General features: G+C 29.8%; 2 protein-coding genes across 5 annotated transcripts; one reads left to right on the top strand and one right to left on the bottom strand.

Moving 5' to 3' along the window:
• The first annotated feature begins 2,612 nt into the window (after positions 1 to 2,612).
• On the top strand, positions 2,613 to 5,192 carry LOC114184904 (Tetratricopeptide repeat (TPR)-like superfamily protein). Of its 4 annotated transcripts, none has more exons than XM_028072297.2 (4): positions 2,613 to 2,879; positions 2,964 to 3,000; positions 3,286 to 3,763; positions 4,293 to 5,192. In XM_028072297.2, exons 3-4 carry the CDS (start codon positions 3,311 to 3,313, stop codon positions 5,067 to 5,069), a joined length of 1,230 nt encoding a protein of 409 aa, XP_027928098.1. In that variant the 5' UTR covers positions 2,613 to 2,879; positions 2,964 to 3,000; positions 3,286 to 3,310; the 3' UTR covers positions 5,070 to 5,192. The 4 variants fall into 4 exon arrangements, with proteins under 4 accessions (XP_027928098.1, XP_027928096.1, XP_085529825.1 ...); XM_028072295.2 differs by having other exon boundaries at positions 3,276 to 3,763; XM_085673699.1 differs by having other exon boundaries at positions 2,964 to 3,763.
• Positions 5,193 to 6,603: 1,411 nt separating this feature from the next.
• On the bottom strand, positions 6,604 to 8,459 carry LOC114184905 (vestitone reductase-like). Its single transcript, XM_028072298.2, has 4 exons — positions 8,184 to 8,459; positions 7,515 to 8,042; positions 7,187 to 7,379; positions 6,604 to 7,028 (listed from the first exon to the last, which is right to left on the bottom strand). The coding sequence occupies exons 1-4, from the start codon at positions 8,302 to 8,304 to the stop codon at positions 6,887 to 6,889; spliced, it is 984 nt and encodes a 327-aa protein (XP_027928099.1). The 5' UTR covers positions 8,305 to 8,459; the 3' UTR covers positions 6,604 to 6,886.
• Positions 8,460 to 22,838: the final 14,379 nt, after the last annotated feature.

The following is a 22,838-nucleotide window of genomic DNA, read 5'->3' as shown; positions in this document are numbered from 1 at the left end:
GTTAGATTACCGGCTGTGGTAGGTATTCGGTAAAACTGTTATGGGAATTGCAGCAAGACTGGTGAATTAATTTGAAATTCATTTGCATCAGATTTTTTTTTTTTTATTAAATTTAGAATTACCTCTCGGATATTCCATTTTAATATTTTAGACCATCAATTACTTCAAAATCATCTAACAATTCTATTATATATATACAATTTATAATTAGATGGTAATAACTTATATATATATATATATAGCTTTACTAAAATAAAATATAGCTAAAGGTAAAAGTTTGATATAATGTAAACTATTTTATATATTTGATTTGAATTTAATAATATTAGATGATTAAATAAGAAATATATTTTGTTATTCTCAAATATAATTCAATTTGCAAATATATTAAAAATTGAGTTAAATTATTTTAAAATGAAAACATGTTTTTAGTTCTCAAAATATTATAAAAATTATATTTTATTTTTAAACTAAATTATAAAATATTTTATTATTTTATTTATGAAGTCATGTAAAATATAGTTAGCAAACGAGAGATGAAAATTATATTAGTTTATTATAAAAGTTCGTTGATCACATGAAAAACTATGTTTTTTGAGAATAATGTTTTATATGATTTTCAAAAGAGACATATTAAATATTTCATAATTTAGTTTTTAAAATAATTTAAAAGGAAAAAACATAAAAAAAGGTAAAATCAGTTCCATCCACCATAATTTTTTTATAGGTAGAAATAATGTTATAAAATGATGTGAGATCAAAATATTTATTTAATCTATTAAAGATAGACAAAACAAGAGAAACCATTATTATGTTGAGCTAATTTGTCTTCACTTGGTATATGAACAATGAAGGGTTACAAAATGAAAAGGAGAAATTTTCTTGTGTAGTTCCTAATCATGAGTGATATAACATTCGGAATATTGAACAAAGTAATTAAGTATTCAAACCTTTAAACATATACTAATTTTAAATTATGGAAAAAAACTTTCAATTTTTATTTTTATTTTTTCTGTAAGTGGTTATGGACCATTTCCTAAAATGATTAGAGTTTTTGTTTGCTTTGTTTCTTTTACAAATATTTAAAAATAAAAAAAAATAAAGTCAGAGTTTTGTAGTTAAAAACAAAAACAAAAATACAAGTAAACACTCCCATAGTTATCGAGACATAGCTGGAATGTACATTTGCCTTAATCTCTTCGAAGTTTAAATTCTGGCCATCTTTTTCATGAAATTATTTCATTTCCAAAGTTTGGTGTTCCAAAACTCCTTAGTTTCACACAAAATAAAGCAACTTGCATACTATGCATAAATGAGAGGCCAATAAATGCATATTCATATACTTTACCATTCTACAAATAAACTTAAATGAGATGCCAATATAAATTTCAATGAAATAAATGATACCCATCATAATGGACTTCACTCCTACAACTAGGGGCTAGGTTTATTTTGTTCCCCAATTTTAAAATTTATTGCTTTAAACGTTAATAATTTGAAATAAAAGCTTTTTAATCCCTTTACCCCAAAACTATAAAAAGTTGATTTTGATTGTGACTAATGTATTATATGTCCTTTGATTTTGGACTCTTGACATAAAACATTTTTTTACATATTTGATTTTGTTTCAAAGTATTCATTATGACGATATTTAAGTAAAATGGATTTCGACAGAGAGGCTAAAATAGACTCTTTTTTTTTTTTTTAATTTCAAGGACTTAAATCAATTTTAACTTTAAAAGACCAACATCATTTTTAAACCTTGAAATAATAATATATTATGCACGTTTAAAAATTCATAAAAATGAATTACTTTGAGTATAGTTAAGTGATTAGTTTTTCTGACATTTTTTAAGAGGGAAAACCTGATTGACTAAATATAATGATAATATATTTTAAAACTAAAAAAAAAAAAGTAGGAAAAATATGTACCTAATTATTTTGATTATAATAGGTATCTAATTTTCTTATTATGTTTTAAGGATGGATAATTGGGTTGGCCGATTACAATAGTAATATTTTATGAAAAATTAAAAATTAAAAAAGCGTAGTACCAAACTATTTTGAATATAACTAGGAATAAAATATTATTTTTAATTTAGTGGGTATCTAGTATTTTCTTGTCTGAAGTTTTTTAATTCCATGAAGTACATAGTAACGATTACACAGATACTAAATATGAATAAATCGAAAAATACAAAACACGAACATATAAATATCATATTATACTCATCCTACAAAATCAAATAAACTAAAACATAATTAAATTTATTTATCAATTTTGTCTTAAATAAAAAATAATAAAATTAAATTATATTAAAAAATTTAAAATAAAAGATCAAATTAAAAACAAATTTTATCATCTATCACGTGACAATTACTTACATATATAACAGATTATAAAATTTTTAAAAGAAATTAAAAGAATTTCATAACTTAATACGTTTCATAATGTTAATTATAATTTAAAGAAAAAACCAAATTGAATAATTTTGAATAATTAAAATACTAAATTCAATAATTTAAAAAAACATGACATCAAATTAAACTAAAAAAATAAAAAATAAAAGAGTGCAAATCAGTAATTATACTTGAACTATTCGATCAAAACCTTTTCCAGCATTCTTCCTTTATTTCTCCTATCTTCTTCTTCTTTGGTTTTTTCTGCAACTCTTCCCCGCAAAAGAACGCTCTCACCAGTTCACCACGGACTCCGCATCCCACAACCAAGCTGTGTCTTCTCCGGCGCTTTCGTACCCGACACCTTGTCGTGCACGCTCCTGAGTGTCCGTGTCCTCACCGCGTCGGGAGCGGGAAAGTGCGAAAGCGCGGCCTCTGAGCCGTGTCGGAGCTTCACTTAATCTATTAAGACTCCATCCGTAAGTTTGGAGAAATTTTCACAATCCCTTTTTCTGACAAGTTTTTTAACTGCGTACCAGGTTTTTGAACTTCTGTTATTGCAGAACGGTGAATGGAATTTGCAGAGTGATGCATTTATTGGTAAGTTTTGAAAAAAATCCTCACACTCCCTTTTTCTGTCAAGTTTTGGTCAAAAAGTTTAGCATCTTGCTAGAGAAAATGATTGCTACTAGACAGGAATAATATGTTGTTAGCATTTTTCTTTATTAATCATGTTAATAAATAAACCAGCTACCATGTTTCCTTCTGGGATGAATTTTTGGAAATGGAGTGAGACATCTGTGCTGCTATTTATGGTTGCATGTGCTTGCCTATTGTGACGTGAATCTTTTGATTTATTGGTTAAAATATCATAGGAGATATCAGGTTCTGGTTTTGATCAAATATATCAATGATGGGCACCTACTGCAATAATAACCTAATGTGCAACTTGTATTACCCGCACTACTCAATAACCAATGGTGGTGTTTTGTCTAGAAGAAACTCATTATGCCAAAACCCTATTTATCTTGGTTTCCACAAACACCGTTTTGGTTCAGTACTAGCTGGTATCGGTACGGAGGAAGTTGTTAAAGAAGTGAATGAAGAAAATGAAAGAAGGTTTAGGTGGATTGAGGTTGGCAAAAATGTCACAATAGAACAACGACAGGCCATATCTGAACTTCCTTTCAGGATGTCCAATCGAAGCAAAGCCTTGATGAGACAGATTATATGTTTTTCTGCAGAGAAAGGCACCATATCTGATCTGTTGGAATCATGGGTGAGGATTATGAACCCTATCAGAGCAGACTGGCTTTCAGTTCTGAAAGAGTTGAGAATAATGGAACATCCTGTTTACCTTGAGGTATTTCACATTTTCTGTTTCCTTGATAAGTTGTAGTGAGGTTTGAACTTATGCCAACTATCCAAATTCCAAATTGCATACGGTTGTGTCTTATTTACACCATTGGTTTTGTTGGTTTTAAATGTGAAGTCTCATGCAAAGATGCCAGTTTGAGGTTTATTTATTTACATAAAAAGTAGTGAAGTGGCCTTATGAATATATAAAATAAATAGTTATATGTATTATGAAAATTGACGTGTTCTCCATTTTATGGCTCTGTGATTAGTCATAGAGGTGAAATGCAGTTTTTTCCTCTGACCATCTAAATGTTCTTGTCTGTCTAGAAAGTTTGTGTAACAAGGGAGTGATTTACTTTGGGTTGAAAATATTGGAATGAAAATTTAAGCCAAATGATATTTTCCCAAGTATTTATGGAGGCAGGTGATAACTTTCTTACCTGAACCTATGCAACTTATATTATGTTTGCATTTTTTATATGTTCTATTTCTTGCAGTCTAAAACTACTATGTGCATCTATGCACATTTTTAGGTGGCAAAGCATGCTCTTCAAGAAGAATCCTTTGAAGTCAATATTCGTGACTATACAAAGATAATCCATTATTATGGCAAGCACAATCGACTAGAGGATGCTGAAAATTTTCTCACACTCATGAAACAAAGGGGCTTCATCTATGATCAAGTAATTCTGACTACCATGGTGCACATGTACAGCAAGGCTGGCCGTCATGACCGGGCCAAGGAGTATTTTGAAGAGATCAAGTTGCTTGGTGAACCTTTGGATAAAAGATCACACGGTGCAATGATCATGGCCTACATCAGAGCTGGAATGCCTGAAGAAGGAGAGAATTTACTTCAAGAAATGGAGGCACATGAAATAACTGCAGGCAGTGAGGTTTATAAGGCTCTGCTTAGAGCGTACTCTATGATTGGCAATGCGGAAGGTGCACAAAGGGTGTTTGATGCAATTCAATTGGCTGGTATCACCCCAAATGATAAGATGTGCAGTTTGGTTGTTAATGCTTATGCAATGGCTGGACAAAGTCAAAAGGCTCTAATTGCATTTGAAAATATGAGAAAAGCAAGTATCAAACCCACTGATAAATGCATAGCTTCAGTATTGGTTGCTTATGAGAAGGAAGGCAAAATAAATACAGCATTAGAATTTCTACTAGATTTGGAGAAAGATGGCATCATGGTTGGGGAAGAAGCCTCTGCAGTATTAGCTAAGTGGTTCCGGAAACTAGGGGTGGTGGAAGAGGTGGAGCTTGTTTTAAGAGACTTTGCCACCAATCACCAGATAAGTTAATGTAGAAGTTACTGCATATTATTTAATTGAAACTCTGTGGATCAATTTTAACTGTTTTGAAAATGAATTAATATGCAATGCAATGAATATTTGAACTGTTCTGGAAATGGTTCTTTGATGAAAGTTACTCGATGCAGTGGTACTCTAGCTTTGAGATATCATGAACATTATGCAATGTGCACTGAATTTCTTCTGTTTTTTCCATCCTTGATCAAGCCACCAGAGCTACTATACTGGATATGATGATAATGAACCAATGCAACCCTTTTCCTTTATCGTTGCAGTTCTCGAGGTTGAAAATTCTATAGTGGTAAGTTGTAAGACATTTATTCTTCACTTTTTTACTCTTCTGGCCAGTGGTATATCCATTTCTCTCTGGTTCTATTGCAACATGAACAATCATTGTATGTATTGTGCCCTTGTCGTGCTTAAGTTCCCAGATAGTAATGTTCTAAAACATAATTGAATTTATTAAGTGCATGATTAATAAAGAATGAATTTATTAGAATGGTCTTTAAAAAAAAAAAATGCTCTAAAACATAATTGAACATTTAACTACAATAAGTTGAATCAAGCATCTGTTAAATAGTTTGAGACACCTTGAGATTTTGAATTCATTTAGAAACAACATTTGTAGGAGTCAAATGAAGACTTGATGTGTAAGATACGGGATAAATGATGAGAGTGGAAGCTACTTGCATTTAATCTACGAATATCTAATTCAATCCAATTTAATAATGTCGTGGGTTGGGTTGAGTAATTAGATTGAAATGGTTTTCTTAGCGTATCCAATTAAAATTAGATTGGTTAACAGATCATTAGTTTTAAACTATATATGAATGTGATTCAATCCAAGTAGTTGTGGAAAATAAGAGATAATTAGTAGAGGTGGTGAGTGAGTTGTATACAATTTGTGAATATGTATAATCCAAATCCAATATAATTTTATTTTTATGGGTTAGGGTGATTGGATTGGGTAACAAGCACATGTAAAAGTATCCTATTAAACATAATGCATAATAATTATATAATAAAATTACCGATTGACTAATAATTTATCTATAAAATTGATTTTAAGTTCTATGATATGAATATTGTTTGCGTATGTTATAAATATTGTTGTAACATTATAAAAACTGAGTACACAAACTATTTATTTTGAGATATCGTATTTGTTAAGAGATGATAATTTGTTTAAATACTCGTTTCAGTCTATATTTGAGCTAAGTTTTAAATAAAAATAAATTCAATTTAATCTAATTAAGTTAAATTAATTAAATTGAAAGTTATTTTAAATTCCAATCCACACATTGAATTCTATTATTTGAAGGAAGAAAATAGATCCAAGAAGGATGTTAAGTTATGCATATAAGTATACACATTAAATTTTCACTCACTGAACAAATCTAAATTGAATAGAAACAGAGTGCAAGAAGTGAAATGAAAAATGTGATAGAAAGGAAGACCTACCAGAGAAACCCATAACAAATTTAATATTAGTTTACTCTCTTAACTAGCTGGTAGTAACATTAAGTTTTTCACTTCAATTTACATCAAGTATTATTGTAGTCTCTTCAAGCCTTATTAAAGGTGAAAAATAGTAGAATCATGAACAACAACGAAACAATTATTCCCCAGCAGCACCCTGAATTTACATAAAAAGATTTCAAACAAATCTACAAACATAAATATTAAAGGTTTACACTGTACTGAGAGAAAGGAGAAATGATTGTAGATGCCTCCAACAATGCATCAAACATTGTAGATGCCTCCAACAATCATCGGTTTTATTTAGTGAATTTGATGAGTGAAATGATTTAAAGATAAGCATTTTGCTTGCAGCATTCAATTGCATCAATAAACATGTCCTCCACACTATACTTGAACTCAAAACCAGCATCCACCAGTTTCTGCGAGTTTAAATGTGGCAACTTTGCACCTTTTATCTCCTTCACCTCTCTGAACGAACAACACAAATCAATTATTAGTCCTTCAATTAACACAAAACCAGATACTGTATAATTGTCACACCAACTTTTAGTTTTGTGATGTTATAAACTGTGGCCGAAACTGCAATCCAAAACCTGACTATGTGCAAGGAGAAGAACAGAACTTACTCTGCAGATAGTATTTGAAATTCTGGATATTTGGTTGAAATAATTTCAGCAATCTCTTCAATGGGTACAATGAAGGGTGAACAGTTATATCTCCCTTTGGGATTAGGATGCTCTAGCAGAAAGATATGTGCTCTAGCCAAATCATCCACATGAACCATATGGTAACGAATCACACCAATTTCTTCCTTTTTGCCTGCATCAATTTAACACCAACTTCAATTATATAACCTTTAATCTTGTGAAAAGGTGTCATATGACATCAATAGAACTCAGTTTGAAAGATGAAAATTAAAAAGGAAGAAGAGAGTGGAATAAGGTGGAAGTGTACCAAACAACAAGATCAGTGCTCTTTCAACAGAGTCAGGAAGCTTGGGACAGATGAAACTTCCAACGACAAAGGGAGGCACAAGACTCACAACTTCCAATCCATTCTCTTCTCCAAACTCAAGCATTGCTTTCTCAGTCAACACCTTTGAAACTGTATATGACCAACCAAATCGCTTCACTCTCCTAAGAAAATCCACATCACTCCAAGCACTTTCATCAACCACATCTTGTGGCTCTGGCCCAGTGAAGGAAACAGTGGAGGCACTAGAAGTGTAAACCACCCTCTTCACTGTCTTTGATTTCACAGCTGCTTTCAGAATGCCTAGGGCTCCCTCAATGGCCCTTTTGGTTACAACTTCTTCTGGCTCGTTCACTGCAAAATCAATTGGTGTGGCAGTGTGGAAAATCCCAACACACCCTTCTACTGCTGGACCAAAACTCTCTGGGTCGCTCAGATCAGCATTGAAAAAATGTAGCTTTTCAGATGCATCTGGTAGATTTGTGAGAAAGCTAACATCCCTTTTGCCTCCTGTTCGTGCCAAAATAGAACAACATACTTATAACCTTGTCTAGTAAATACTCCAGTCATACACATACAAAATTCTGCATCATCATGATCATAGTACTGGTTATGGAGATCTATAATTTTTCCTTTGAAAGGGTTATTTACCTGGATGAGATCTTATGGTGGTGTTAACAGAATATCCATGTTCAAGGAGTGTCTTGATGATCCATGAAGCAATGAACCCTGTGCCTCCTGTGACACAAACTCTACCTTTTCCCTCTTCCATTTCAATACTCTTAATGTGTCTCTGTTAGCTTTTATTTGTTGTGCACTCTTCAATCTCTAATACTTTTCTTGTTCTTGCTCTGTGTATAAGAATAACATACCTAACAATGTCAATAGCCTATTGATATGTCTCATTTCTTTCAGTTTCTGCTTTTGTTGTGACTATCAGATAAAATAGAAAAAGACTGATTATGTATTAATAAAATCATGTCGTCTACATATAATAATTAATTGATAGTGATATATATAAATCATAACGTGTCAATCAATAGTTCGGAAAATATTTTTAATGACATTCAAACTCATAAAAAACCAAAACAAAAAGGCATATTATTTTCTTGGAAGAGTGTATTAGCCGGCTAACATTTTTATTATGTAAAATAACATAATTTTAATCCTGTAAAATTAGTAATTTTTTATATTTTTTTATTCTAATAATAATTTACTTATATTTATGTTTCAGAAATTTAAATTAATATCTTTAATCCGTATAAAACAAGAAAACTTTTGACTATCTTTGTAAAATATTTTCTTCTTGTTTTAATATCTTCAAACTTTAAATTTATTGTTTTTGTCCCTAAAATCCCATGTCTACGTAGATAAATAACATTATCTCAGGAATTCAAGTTAAAAAACAAAGAATACGTTTTCTATTTAGACTTTTTTATTTATGTTTTTTAAGGGATATTTTAGTTTAAACTAATAATATAAAAAAAATCAAACTATTACATTTAAATATAAGGTTAAAATATCTTTTTAGTTCTAATTTTTGTCAAATTTTGTCAAATCAGTCCTAATCTTATTTTTATATTCAAGTTATGATTTTCGTCAATTTTGTTCAATTTGGTCCTTTTTTAGTAACACCATTTAAATCATTGATAGTAACAAACAATGATTGTCACATGTCATTTCGTGATTTTTTTTAAATTTTTAAATTTTAAATTTTAAATTTTTTTAAATGTCCACCCATTGTGTCATATTTTTTTAAATTTCCTTAGAATTTAATTAATGTTTTATATTCAATTTGATCTCTCTCCAAATGAGACTAAATTTACTTTTTGTATTAAAATTCACATTTTTATTAAATATTTTTGTTTAGGGTTACAATTAGTTTAAAATTCTAAGGAAAATTTTTAAAAAATAAAGACTAAATTTTAAATTTTAGATAGTTTTCATCCTTAAAATTTTTATTCTAATTTTAAACTAATTGCAACCCTAAACCAAAAATATTTAATGAAAATGTGAATTTTATCAAAAACATCATTATAACTTTTATATAAAAATTGAATAATTTTAAACAAAACTATGACTAAATTGAACAAAAATAATAAATATAGGAACTAAATTGAATATAAAACATTGAATCTGACACGTGACACGCTGTTGGATTGACATGTGGACATTTAAAAAAAATTTAAAAAATTTTTAAAAAAGAAAAAAAAAATATGAAATGACATGTGTCAGTCACTGTTCATTAGTGTCAATGATTTAAAGGGTGATAGCAAAAAATGACTAAATTGAACAAAATTGACGAAAATTGTGACATTTAAAAATAAAAATAAAATTATGACTGATTTGACAAAATTTGATAAAAGTTGAGACTAAAAATGTATTTTAACCTAATAATTAAGGAGAATACATGAGCACTACTTTTATAATCTAGCAAAACTTTATTAAATCATAAAATAATTTTATTAAAAAAAATAAAAAAAAAACAAATTTTTTATTTTTTTATTGTTAAATAAGTTTTATTATTTATTATAAATAATTATTTGAAATTAAATATAATTAATTATTAAAAGGATTAAATAGTAAAATAATTATTTAAATTATAAACTAATTAAATTTAAATAATGATTGGTAAAATTAAGAATATAATTATTTCAATTTAAAACAATGGTTATTAAAGAAATAAAATTAAAAAAATGTAAAAAAAAAAGATGAATTATGTATAGTCGAGTTGAACAGACTTGACCCGAATTGTATGACAATGGAGTCGACCCAGGTTAAAGGCCCAAACAAGATTGCTCATAGCTGAGTTAGTCTTGGCTAAAGGTCGAGCTAGGTTGGTCTGGGTCGAAGGTTGAGTCGGCCTAGACATAAGGTTTAAATAATTCTACCTTAGTCAAAGATTGAGTCGAGTCAACTCGGGTCATTGGTTCAAATTGGTTGAGGTTGAATCTATTCAAATTGTGTCGAGGTCGAATCGATTCAAGTCAGCCTAGGTCGAAACGGCTAATGTCGAATCGACTCGAGTCAAATTGAACCAAAACTCAAGATGAGTCGTATTGAATTGAAGAGCGAGCTAAGCTAAGTCATACTGAATTGCTTTATCCAAACAAGAAAATTGAAATCTAATATATTTCAATTACTTCATTCAAGTTAATTAGTTAAGAAATGAAGAGAATTCAATTGCAAGGAATTCAACTAATAGGTATTTAAATTTCTTGAAATTGTTGAAATCCCTCATCTAAACACAATGTTAAGGTTTATTATATGACTCATTGTTGAGAATATTTACTTAATATCTTTTTTATTTAAATTAGTTTTTAGAAAATATTTGTAACATCCCATTTAATATTGCAATACTACTAAATAAAACATCACATAAGTGATAATCCATTAGCAAATACAACAAGATATACAACTACACTTTTACAGTCATCCAAAAATCCAAAATTATCATGATAGGATATAAGATTTTTCACATATACAAACTAAAGGAACTAAAAGTTGACAACAAATACTACCAAGTTATTATATATCTATCTATCTATATATACATATATATATATATATATATATATATATAATATCATATAACTAGAAGTTTTAATGTAAGAACTAGACAATTGCATCAACATCTCCCTCTGGACTACCTGCTTCCTCATTGTTGTCACCGATAAAAGTAAGGGTGGGCAAAAAATCCAATTTTTATGATCCAATCCATTTTTTCTATGATCCAATCAATTTAATATCCATTCTATTAAAAATTCAATCCATTTAAAATCCATTTTATTGGATCTAGATATCAATCTAATATACATTTTATATATTTTATGGATTGAATATCCATTCTCGAAATCTAGATTTTCAAAATGGATAATCCAAAATATCCAATCCAAATTTTCACTTTATATTTTTTTTGTTAGGTTAGGCTAAAGGATGAGATGGACTAGCCCAAATTTAGTCGTATTTGATTGAGTTGGCGTGACCTTGTACAAAATTTGGCCGAATAAGGCCAAATTTTGTCAAGTCAGTCCCGATCGAGATTTGACCCACTTGGTCTTGGACAAAATTTGGAAGTATTCGACCAAATCTGTTAAATTCTTTGGTGTCAGCCCTATGGACACAAATTTGGATCCACATCCATTATTTAGATCCAAAATGGATGTGGATTAGATTTTCGATAGGGCTGACACCATAGAATTTGACAGATTTTTTGTCAAGGCCAACGAGGCCAAATTTCAGCATGGGATGAACTTAGATGACTTTCGAACGAATTTCGGTCAGGAACAACGTAACCAAATTTGGGCTAAGGTCGACTCGACAAAATTTTAGTCGAGATCGACTTGACTGGATTCGACTAAATTTCGGCTAGGGCCGATTTTGTCTAATACGACCAAATTTTGGCCAGAGTCGACTTGGCCAAATATGGCCACATTTGGGTCAGGTTGACTCCACTAAGTTCCTCGGTCGGGACCGACTTGACTGAACATGGCCAATTTTCGATCACAACCGACTAAGTTGAATATAGTCAAATTTCGTTCGAGACTTAGTTGACCAAATATGGCTAAATTTGGGCAAGTGCCGACTTGACCAAATTTTGGTCATGACCAACTTGACTGAATTTGGCCAAATTTAGGTTAGGACTGACTCGCCTAAATATGACCAAATTTCGGTCGCGATCAACTCTGTCGAATACGACCAAATTCAGGCCAGGACCAACTCGGTCAAATTTTGGTCAAGGCCAACACGGCCAAATTTTGACCAGAGCTGACTCGACTGAATTTGGCCGAATTTCGATCGTGGCCGACTCGGTTGAATACGGCCAAATTTCGATCGTGACTGACTCATTTAAATACGGCCAAATTTCACCCTAGATCGTCTCAGCCAAATACGATTGGTCAGGGCCGACTTGGCCAAATCTCAATCGGGGCCAACTCGATTGAATTCGACCAAATTTTGACTGGAGCCAACTAGGTTGAATACAACCAAATTTTGGTCGCGGTTGTCTCGGTCGAATACAATCAAATTTTATCTAGGTCGACTCAAGCCAATGCAGTTAAATTTGAGTCGGGGTGAACTCAACCAAATACTTCCAAATTTTGTCCAGGACCAGCTGGGCCAAATTTCGATCGATACCGACTTGACAGAATTCGGTCAAATTTTGTATAGGGTCACACCAACTCAATCAAATATGACTAAATTTGGACTAGTCGATCTCAACTTTTAGCCTAACCTAACAAAAAATATCAACTGAAAATTTGGATTGGATATTTTGGATTATCCATTTTGAAAATCTAGATTTAGAGAATGAATTTCCAATTCATAAAATATATAAAATATATATCAGATTGATATCCATATCCAATAAAATGGATTTTAAATGGATTGATTTTTTAATAAAATAGATATTAAATGGATTAGATCATAGAACAAATAGATTGGATTATAAAAAATGGATTTTTTGCTCACCCTTGATTAGAATTTTGTGACACATTTTTTCGCATATTGAATGTCAGAACAAAAAACCAATAAAAAAATATTGTCTGCCAACATCTAAACATTTTTCTAAAATTATCCATGTAATGATAACAGACATCTGCAAAAGCTTCAAATTATTGTTGTTGCATAAGGTTAACTTTCCTATTTTCGGTAAAATAATGTCCTTTCTCTTCTTTCGATCAATAATTGAAGAAGGATAAACAACAAAGAAGAACCTTAGCTATACTACAACCAATAAATCAAAGCACCATTATTTTATGAAAGAATCGAGTATTTTAGTGATACAATGTGAGACGTGCGACGTGAAACGTGAAACATGCTACGTGGGACGTGGAAGGTGAGACGTGGGCGTGATACGTGGGACGTGGACAAGCGACGTGAGACATGAGATGTAGAACGTGAGACGTGGGACGTAGGACGTGAGATGTAGGACGAATGTTGAACGTAAGACGTGGGACGTGGGACGTGAGAACTGAAATGTGAGACGTAAGACATGAGACGTGAAACATAGGACGTGAGACGTAGGACGAACGTTGGACGTAAGATGTGGGACGTGAGAACTGAAATGTGAGACGTAAGACATGAGACGTGAGACGTGAGACGACAGACGTGAGATGTAAGATGTGAGACGTGAGACGTGAGATGTGAGACGTGAGACGTGAGATGTGGGACGTGGGACGTGAGACGTGGGACGTGAGACGTGAGACGTGGGACGTGGGACGTGAGATGTGAAACGTGGGACGTGAGAGGTGAGACGTGGGAAGTGGGACGTAGGACGTAGGACGTGGGACGTGGGACGTGAGACGTGAGACGTGAGACGTTGAACGTGAGACGTGAGACGTAAGACGTGGGTCATGGGACATAGGACGTTAAATGTGGGACGAGAGACGTAGGAAGTGCAACGTGAGACGTGTAACGAGAGACGTGAGACGTGGAACGTGAGACGTTGGACGTGAGAAGTTGGACGTGAGACGTGAGACGTGAGACGTGTGACGTGAGAGGTGGGACGTGGGACGTGGGACGTGGGACGTGGGACGTGAGACGTGAGATGTGAGATGTGAGACGTGGAACGTGAGACGACGTGAGACGTGAGACGTGGAACTAGAGATGAAAAATAAACTCATTCCCGTGGGTATTGTCCGAACCCGTCCCCGTTTTGATAGGGAATCCTCGCATTGACTGAGTATGGGTATGGGTATGGAAAATCCCCGATTTTTTCAATTGGGTATAGGTATGGGGATGGGGATATAAATATCCCCGCCATATCTCTATCCTCGTTTAAATTATTAAAATATTCACAATTAATTAACCATATATATATATATACTTTCCATTTTTTATTTCTTTTAATTATTTGGTTTGTTATGAAACTCATTCGCATCTCCAATATATTTTTTATCTTATCATAACCTTTATGTAATTATGTTAAAATGATGTATGTCAATAAAAAAAATTATATTTCTAACATTTGAATATTTCTATTTTTTTTAATATTTTTATTTATTGTATATTTTTCTTTCACATGAGAATGTTTAATACTCTCAATTTAAGTGTTTAATATCATAAACATTTTATTTACTAGGTAATATAAAAAAAAAATTACTTATTATTATTATTATTAGTTTTTGTTTCATTTGAAGAACTTTTTTGTTTCGCTAAAACAATTTTTGTTATTTCCCAAACATTGAGTATATATGTTGATATTTGAATATCTTTCTTAGATCTCTAAGATATTTTTCATCTTATCATACCCTTAATTATACATTTGTTTTTCTTTGTACAATTTCTCTCAGTAGTCTCCAAATTGTTTATAAGACACACATTTGTTAATTTTTTAATATTTTTATTTTTTATTTATTTTCATCATGTAAAATATTATTTTGATATATTTTATCTAATTACTTTTTAGGTTTAATTATACCTTTGGTCCCCATTTTCATAGCAAAATCTCAATTTGGTCCCTCTATTTGTTTTTGTCTCAATTTGGTCCCTTCTGTTAGTGGTACAATAACACAGTTAAAGGGGGTGCCACGTGTCGGTTTCTGAAATTTTTTTTATTCTTTATTTATTTTTTTGAATGTTTTTTAAAAAATAAAAAATTATCCACGTGTCAAGCTGTCGTGTCGTCGTGCCACATGGTAGTGACAAAGTGATGTGACAGTGACAATGACACATGTCACTTATATAACAGGTGTCATTTCCACTTTCTCAATTTGGTCCCTTTATTTTAATTTTTGTCTCAATTTAGTTCCATTTTTGTAAAAATTGAGCAACTTTGTCCCTCCCCAAATTGAAATCAAATTTAATTTCTATATAAATGTACATAAATATTTCTATCAAAATTAATATTTCAAGTAAATATTTTTAACGAAATTAAGTTTATTTAATTAATATTTTACATTGAACTTTACTTAAAATTGTTTTAAAGATGTTAATAGATAATAATGTTAATAAAAAAAATCATAAATTATATTGATATTTTATTACATCATACTTTAATATTATTTTTTTATTTGAATTTATATTTCAAATAATTGTATATTTTTAAAATGTGTAAAGTTCAATAATTTGTACACAAATGTTTGAATTGATGTAAAAATAACAATTATAAAAATTTTAAAAATAATTTTAACTAATTCATGTAACAATAAAAAACATATAAATTTAAAATTTGAAAACAATTTTAAGTAAAATTGAATGTGAAACACAAATTTAAATAAACTTAGTTATATTAAAAATATATAATAAAAATATCAATTTGAATAAAAATATCAAATTTAATAAAAATATTTGTATAACAATTATATAAAAATTAATTTTTGTTTCAATGTGGAGAGAGAAAAAATTGGACTATTTTTACAAAAATAGAAACTAAATTAAGACAAAAATTAGAATACAAAGACCAAATTGAGACTGAGAAAATGACACCTGACATAATATTGACATGTGGAATTATCACTGCCACATCACTATGTCACTGCCACGTGGCACGACGATCGTTTGACACGTGACAATTTAAAAAAAATTTCAAATAAATAAATAAATAAATAATTCAAAAATTTTCAAAAAAAAATTTCAAAAAATCTAAGAACTGACGTGTGACACCTCAATTAACGCTGTTATTGTACCAGTAACGGAAAGGACTAAATTGAGATCAAATTTCCTAAAACAGGGACTAAAATGAGATAAAAAAAATAGAGGGACCAAATTGAGATTTTGTAATAAAAATGGGGACCAAAGGCATAACTAGACCTATTTTTTATTTGCTAACTGATTACAATTATACTTTAAGTTTTTCACTACAATTGTATAAATAATTTTTGTTTACTACAATATAAAAATTTAATGTAATTGCTATGAATATTTTTTTAATCACCATCTAACAAATATTGGAGTTCAAAAGATACAAGATCTATGTTAAAATTTTATTATGCTTATTAATGTTTATTATTTATTCTTTGCGTCATTTTGATCAAGTGATGTATTATAACTTTTATTAGTGTATAAAAAAGTGATTCATTATAATTTAAGAAATTGAAGTAAACAAACATTTAAAATAAAATATATTTTAATTTGAATTTTTTTTTCTTTTTATATTTTTTTTAAAAACTATTTTTAAATTTTATCAACTAGGTTTCATTAATGTTTGCAAATTTAATAAATGTTTTGGTTCTCATGAAATTTTATTTGGTATTCTAATATAAAATATAAACAATTATAATTTATTTCAAAGTATTTGATATCGAAGAAACAACTATCCTCCTAATATTGAATATTTGATAATATTATGTTTCCTTTACCGTAATTTTTTATTATTTTATAAAAATTATTCAAAATTAATATTAAAGTAGTAAGAAAACGGGTATGGGTATGGGTACGAGATTATACCTGTTACCCGGAGGGGATGAGACAAAAGTTTGATACCCATTGAGTTTGGGTATGGGGATGTGGATGAATTTTTTTTATGGGGATGGGTATAGGATAGCGAAACCTGTCCCCGCCCCGTCCCGTTGCCATCTCTACGTGGAACGTGAGACGTGAGACGTGGAACGTTGGACGTGAGACGTAAGACGTAAGACGTGGGTCATGGGACATGGGACATGAGACGTTAGACGTGGGACGAGGAACGTGGGAAGTGCGACGTGAGACATGAAACGAGAAACGAGAGACGTGGAACGTAAGACGTTGGACGTGAGAGGTGGGACGTGAAACGTGACAGGTGGGGCGTGGGACGTGGGACATTGAACATTGGACGTGGGACATAAGACATGAGACGTAAGACGTGGGTCATGGGACATGGGACGTTAGACGTGGAATGAAGGACGTGAGAAGTGCGACGTGAGACGTGAAACGAGAGACGAGAGACGTGAGACGTGAAACGTGAGACGTTGGACGTGAGAAGTGAGACGTGAGAGGTAGGACGTGAGACATGTGACGTGAGACGTCGGGTGTGGGACGTGGGACGTGAGACGTGAGACGTGAGACGTAGAACGTGGGACGTGAGATGTGAGACGTGGGACGTGGAACGTGGAAAGTGAGAGGTGAGAAATGAGAGGTAGGGCGTGGAACGTGGGACCTGAGACGTGAGACGTGGGACGAGGGACGTGAGATGTGAGACGTAGGACGTGGGACGTGGGACGTGACACGTGGAAGTGGGACGTGGTATGTGACACGTGGAAGTGGGACGTGGTACGTGACACGTGGAAGTGGGACGTGGGATGTGGGACGTAAGACGTGAGACGTGAGACGTGGGATGTAAGACGTGAGAGACGTGAGACATGAGAGACATGCGACATGCGACATGAGACGTGAGACGTGAGACGTGCGACGTGCGACGTGCGACATGCGACGTACGACGTGTTGTTGGTATCGCGCAGCGAAATGTTTAAGCGTTTGGACAAAAACCAAGAGGGGGTGAATTGGTTTTAAGTAATAAAATTAATACTTTAAAATTTTTCCAAAATTTATTGATTAAATCAAATATTAATTTCTTTAAACACAATAACATATGAGATAAAGAGATAGAGAAGAAGATTGAACACAAGTATTTATACTGGTTCGGATCAAAAGACCCTACGTCTAGTTTTTAATCTCTAAAAACCGAGATTAACTAAATCACTAACAAATAACAGATTACAATCAGATAGTAAAAGAGTAAGGAAAGAAAACACTTCTCTTGAACACACAAGAGATGAACACCTTTCTCTGAATCACACAAAGAACCTTGACCTTAGCTTTCCTAGCAGCAGCAACACTCAATCTCCTAGAACACCTCTTAGGAAAAGTTATCGCTCTACCCACACTAGGTTTTTCAAAGCTTCTATTGAGAACACTCAGAGAACTCTCTTGCAGTCACAACACTAGCACTCTAGCTTCTCAAAAAGGTAAGTGAGAAGTAACTCTGATGTTCCTTAAATAGGGGTTCCAGAAATTAGGTCAAAAAGCTGAACAGTCGCGTCCAACTGACCAGGATAATCGATTATATAATCAATTATTTCAGTGTGTTTTATGGGAAACAAATTTTTGAACAGATAATCAATTATCAGAGGTGATAATCGATTATTCCAGTGCTTTCTTGAAAAAATTGGTTCAGCTCAGGATAATCGATTATCCTAAGTGGTAATCGATTATCACTTTGATTTTTCGAGAAATACCAGAATTTTCTTGTGCAATATTGATTCTAACTATTCTAATTACACTTTACAAGATAGCTTTAAACACAACAACACATGTTCTTCAAATTGACTTCCAGATGGCTTTCAGGCTTCTTTTATCATCATCAAAATCTTGCTTCAGCATTTAGACTTGTATTGCTTTCGCCAACACGTGCGACGTGAGACGTCCGTAAACACTAAACCTTGAAATTTATATTCATAAACTTTAAAGCTTACAATTTAATGGAAAATTTTAGAAGTTTAATAGAAGAATTGTTAATGTATTTATAAATTTGTACTAACAAATTTAAATTATACTCTTGTAAAGAATGTATTAATAAAAAGAGATTAAATACATATAAAATTGAGAGAATAAAAATATGAGGGTAAAAGTAATAATTAATGTTTATTTAACACATAAAAATAAAAATTATGAGGATAACAACAATAATTTATATTTATTGAACTCTTAAATGAGCGGAAGGAAGCAAAGGATGATCTGAAAAGTTAAACTAAGGATGGGCAAAAAATCTAATTTTCATGATCCAATCCATTTTTGCTATGATCCAATCCATTTAATATTAAGGAATAAAATCAACCGCTCATAGTTCAAAACACCCATTATGCATAATAACAATGGTACCCATAACATAGATTCAACATGCAAACAACAAATTTGGTAGAAAATCATCATGCAATTTGTAAAAACCTAGCTTCCTTCACCTTCAAAGATAGACTCGAACTTTAAGAACCCCAATGCAGCTTCGAACTCGCGAAAGTTCAACCTCGACTTGAGACAACGAAAAACAATATGATCTTGCCCACACAACCACCAATTAGAGATACAAGATGGAAACAAAAAAGACATATGTAAACAAGGAAGACTTGCATAGAAGAAACGAAGGTGAGAAAAAGTGACTTACCCTAAAAAAGAAACTGATCGGTAGGAATCGAAGACCTTATCGTGAGAAACGATCCTACACTTTCAATTATACAAACAAACAGAGAGTGAAGAATGAGAATGGAGGTTCAAATATGAGATAGAGGAGATGAAATTGAGAGGAAGGAAGAAAGGGATTTGTGCTTATTGGGGTTATTTAGGAAAAATATACTTTACAGAATGTATGGTTTAGAGTTTTTTTTTTTTTAAAAAAAGATTTACAATATTTATGCTTTTAAAAATATATTTCAATTTTAAAAACTAGTTATTATTTTAGAATTAGAGAGTCAAGATTCAATGAGATATTGTAAATATTTTATATTTTATATTTTGTTACATTTGTTTTATATATATATATATATATATATATATAAATAAAGAGAAAAAAGTATATCAATAAAATAAAATAAAAAATTCCTCCATATAACATGTCTTATATCTATCATATATCTCCTATCTCTTATATTTTCATAACCCATCCCTACAAATTTTCAACACCTATAATATATTATTTCATAGTGTAATTATATCTTTATATTTTATATTATAATTGTATAATTCTTAAAATTTTGTAACTCCTCATCTAATTAAATTAGTATTAAACTTTTCATATCAATATAATATGCGAATATTTAATGTAATGAATTAGTAACAAATGTAATTAAATTGATCCTTTTAAAGCTATTTACAATTTTGTTATGATTTATTTAAAATATATTAATACTTATAAAAAATATTATAGTAAATGTATACTATTTTCTTAACTATGAAGTTATTATGTAATTTATTTATAAATATAAGATAATATTAAAATTATATACATGGGTAAAATAATAATTACAAAAAGTTATATATATATATATATATATATATATATATATTAATATTTCATTATGAAATGTTTAATAGTTTTTATTTAATAATTTTATAATAACAAACAACTTAAACTATATTTTAAAAAATAAATTTGTTAAATTCAAAATTTATATTAGATAAAAATAAAGTAAATAAAATTAAATGATATTTAATATATATATATATATATATATATATATATATATATATATATATATATATATAAATAAAATCTTCTTTACATATGAAGTTGTGTTATCATACATCTAACTTTCTTCTTTAGTCTTCTGAAAGATAATTTTCAGAGAAAATCTAGCTTCTTCTATTTAGCCACCACTCACAGTCCCAGCCACCCCACACAGTTGACCTTATCTTCTCCATATGTGTTCATTAACATTTAAATGATTATTCATAATAAAAAAACATTTACAAATAAAATAAATGATTTATAATAAGAATATAAAAATTATTTGTTTTTATAACTATTTTTATAAGAATCAATTTAATAATATTTTTATTTTAATAATTATTATAATAATAAATGTTTTGTTATAATAAAAATAAGTTGAACGCATCCACATTTAATATTGTATTAAAAATTAAATTTTAAACTTTCTAAAATTGAAAACATTTTTTTATTAAAATCAAATCAAAATTACTAATTTATAAAAGTAAAATAATAAAACATATTTAAATATTTAAAAATATATATTTAAATATAATAAAAAAGATAAATTATGACTGGGTCAAATGCTATAAATAAATTGGATCACATGACTGCATGACGCAAGTGCTTTTACTTGAATTTTCCTTAAACTTTCTATTTTCTCTCCTACTATTACTATTATTATTATTATTATTATTATTATTATTACTAGTGTAAATACAGGCGCTATCACACATGTGTGTACACATTTTTTGAATTATATTAATAATTGATGATATTGTAATGTTATTAAGTTAATAAACAAAATAAAAATATATTTATAAAAAATAAAATAAAATATACGGAAAAAATAAGAGAAAAATAATTGTTAATGAATAGTAAGAGAAAAAAAGAAAAAAGAAATAAGTAAATAATTTTATAAAAACTTGTAAAAGTAATCGTTAATTTTTAAAAATTTAATAAATAATTAAATTATAAAGGGTAAAGTTGAAATTATGAAATATGGACATAAAAGAGGGAATCCCCTTTATATATAGTTATAGATTATTATTATTATTATTATTATTATTATTATTATTATTATTATTATTATATTTGTTTATATGAAACATAAAAGCTTAGTCCATTTTGTACAACTCCAGACTATTAGTGCGATGATGTAGATATTCAAACAATTCAAATTCCTTTTTAGCTGGAGACACGCGTGACTACTTCATAATTAATAATAAAAGTCAAACCAATTCTTCTATATAGAAGATTTGAAATATTTTATAATATAATAAGTTTCTTAGACAAGAAATTTTAAAAGAAAATAAAAATTATAAAATTTTCAAAGTAATTTGCTTATCTAAAATTATAGAGTTTTAAATTTTATTTAAAATATAAAAGTATACAAATTTTCTTTTTATTTCTTTCTTACAACTATGCATTTTCTTTCTATATTCCATCAACTTGACTGTTTAGTTATGGAAATCCTGGCAATTAATCAAAAGTTATAAAACTATTAATTTAATATATTTTTTTCTATTGATCTTGGAAGGTTTTTGTTTTAGATATAGTCAACTGTAATTGTTATTTTAGATAATAATTTAAATTTTTTTATGGCTTATAATAATGTTTTTCTCAATTAAAATTAGTTGTGTTTTCTTTATCAAAAGCAATCAATTTTTTTAGTTAATGTCAAATACAATTTTTTTAGTAGATGTTTATTTGGATTACTTGCAATTAATATATAGATTTAAACCATGTTATATAAGTTTATTTATACATAATGAAGATGTAAAATATAAAAATATATGTTTAAAAATGCGACACATCTTATATTAGAATTATGTTAAGTATCTCTTATCTTATGACGTAATAACAATGGTTTAGTTTATAACTTTTTTTTTAGGCATTTGTTCAGTCTATATTGACGAAATCTTTCGATGAATACATATACGAATGATTTAGGTAAATACATGTTAGTTTTTACTAAATTTATTACAATTTTACATCTCAGTTATCTACTATTTTAATTTAAAGTGGAGAACTCTGAAAATCTCAAAACTTAACTAAATTTATTTGCTCAATTCAGAATATTTGAATTTTTCAAGCTATATTGAGCATGTATTGTACTGTTATCAAACAACATTACAATGTTTAAGAAATATTAAGTTGACTAATCAATTTAATAAAATTTTAATAGAAAC

Source organism: Vigna unguiculata, chromosome 5 (assembly GCF_037176805.1).
Source record: "Vigna unguiculata cultivar grain cowpea cultivar isolate G323 ecotype 2 chromosome 5, ASM3717680v1, whole genome shotgun sequence".
NCBI lineage: Eukaryota > Viridiplantae > Streptophyta > Magnoliopsida > Fabales > Fabaceae > Vigna > Vigna unguiculata.
Note: the sequence above shows the minus strand (reverse complement) of the source record. Positions and strands in the feature narration are given on the sequence as shown.

Bases quoted from the DNA above. Each gene is read 5' to 3' on its own strand.
- LOC114184905 (XM_028072298.2), bottom strand. From the start codon at position 8,304: ATGGAAGAGGGAAAAGGTAGAGTTTGTGTCACAGGAGGCACAGGGTTC. The intron at 7,380-7,514 runs GTACACTTCCAC...AAATTGATGCAG, and splicing joins AGCACTGATCTTGTTGTTTG to GCAAAAAGGAAGAAATTGGT. The intron at 7,029-7,186 runs GTAAGTTCTGTT...TTGTTCGTTCAG, and splicing joins TTTCAAATACTATCTGCAGA to AGAGGTGAAGGAGATAAAAG.
- LOC114184904 (XM_028072297.2), top strand. From the start codon at position 3,311: ATGATGGGCACCTACTGCAATAATAACCTAATGTGCAACTTGTATTAC. The intron at 3,764-4,292 runs GTATTTCACATT...GCACATTTTTAG, and splicing joins AACATCCTGTTTACCTTGAG to GTGGCAAAGCATGCTCTTCA.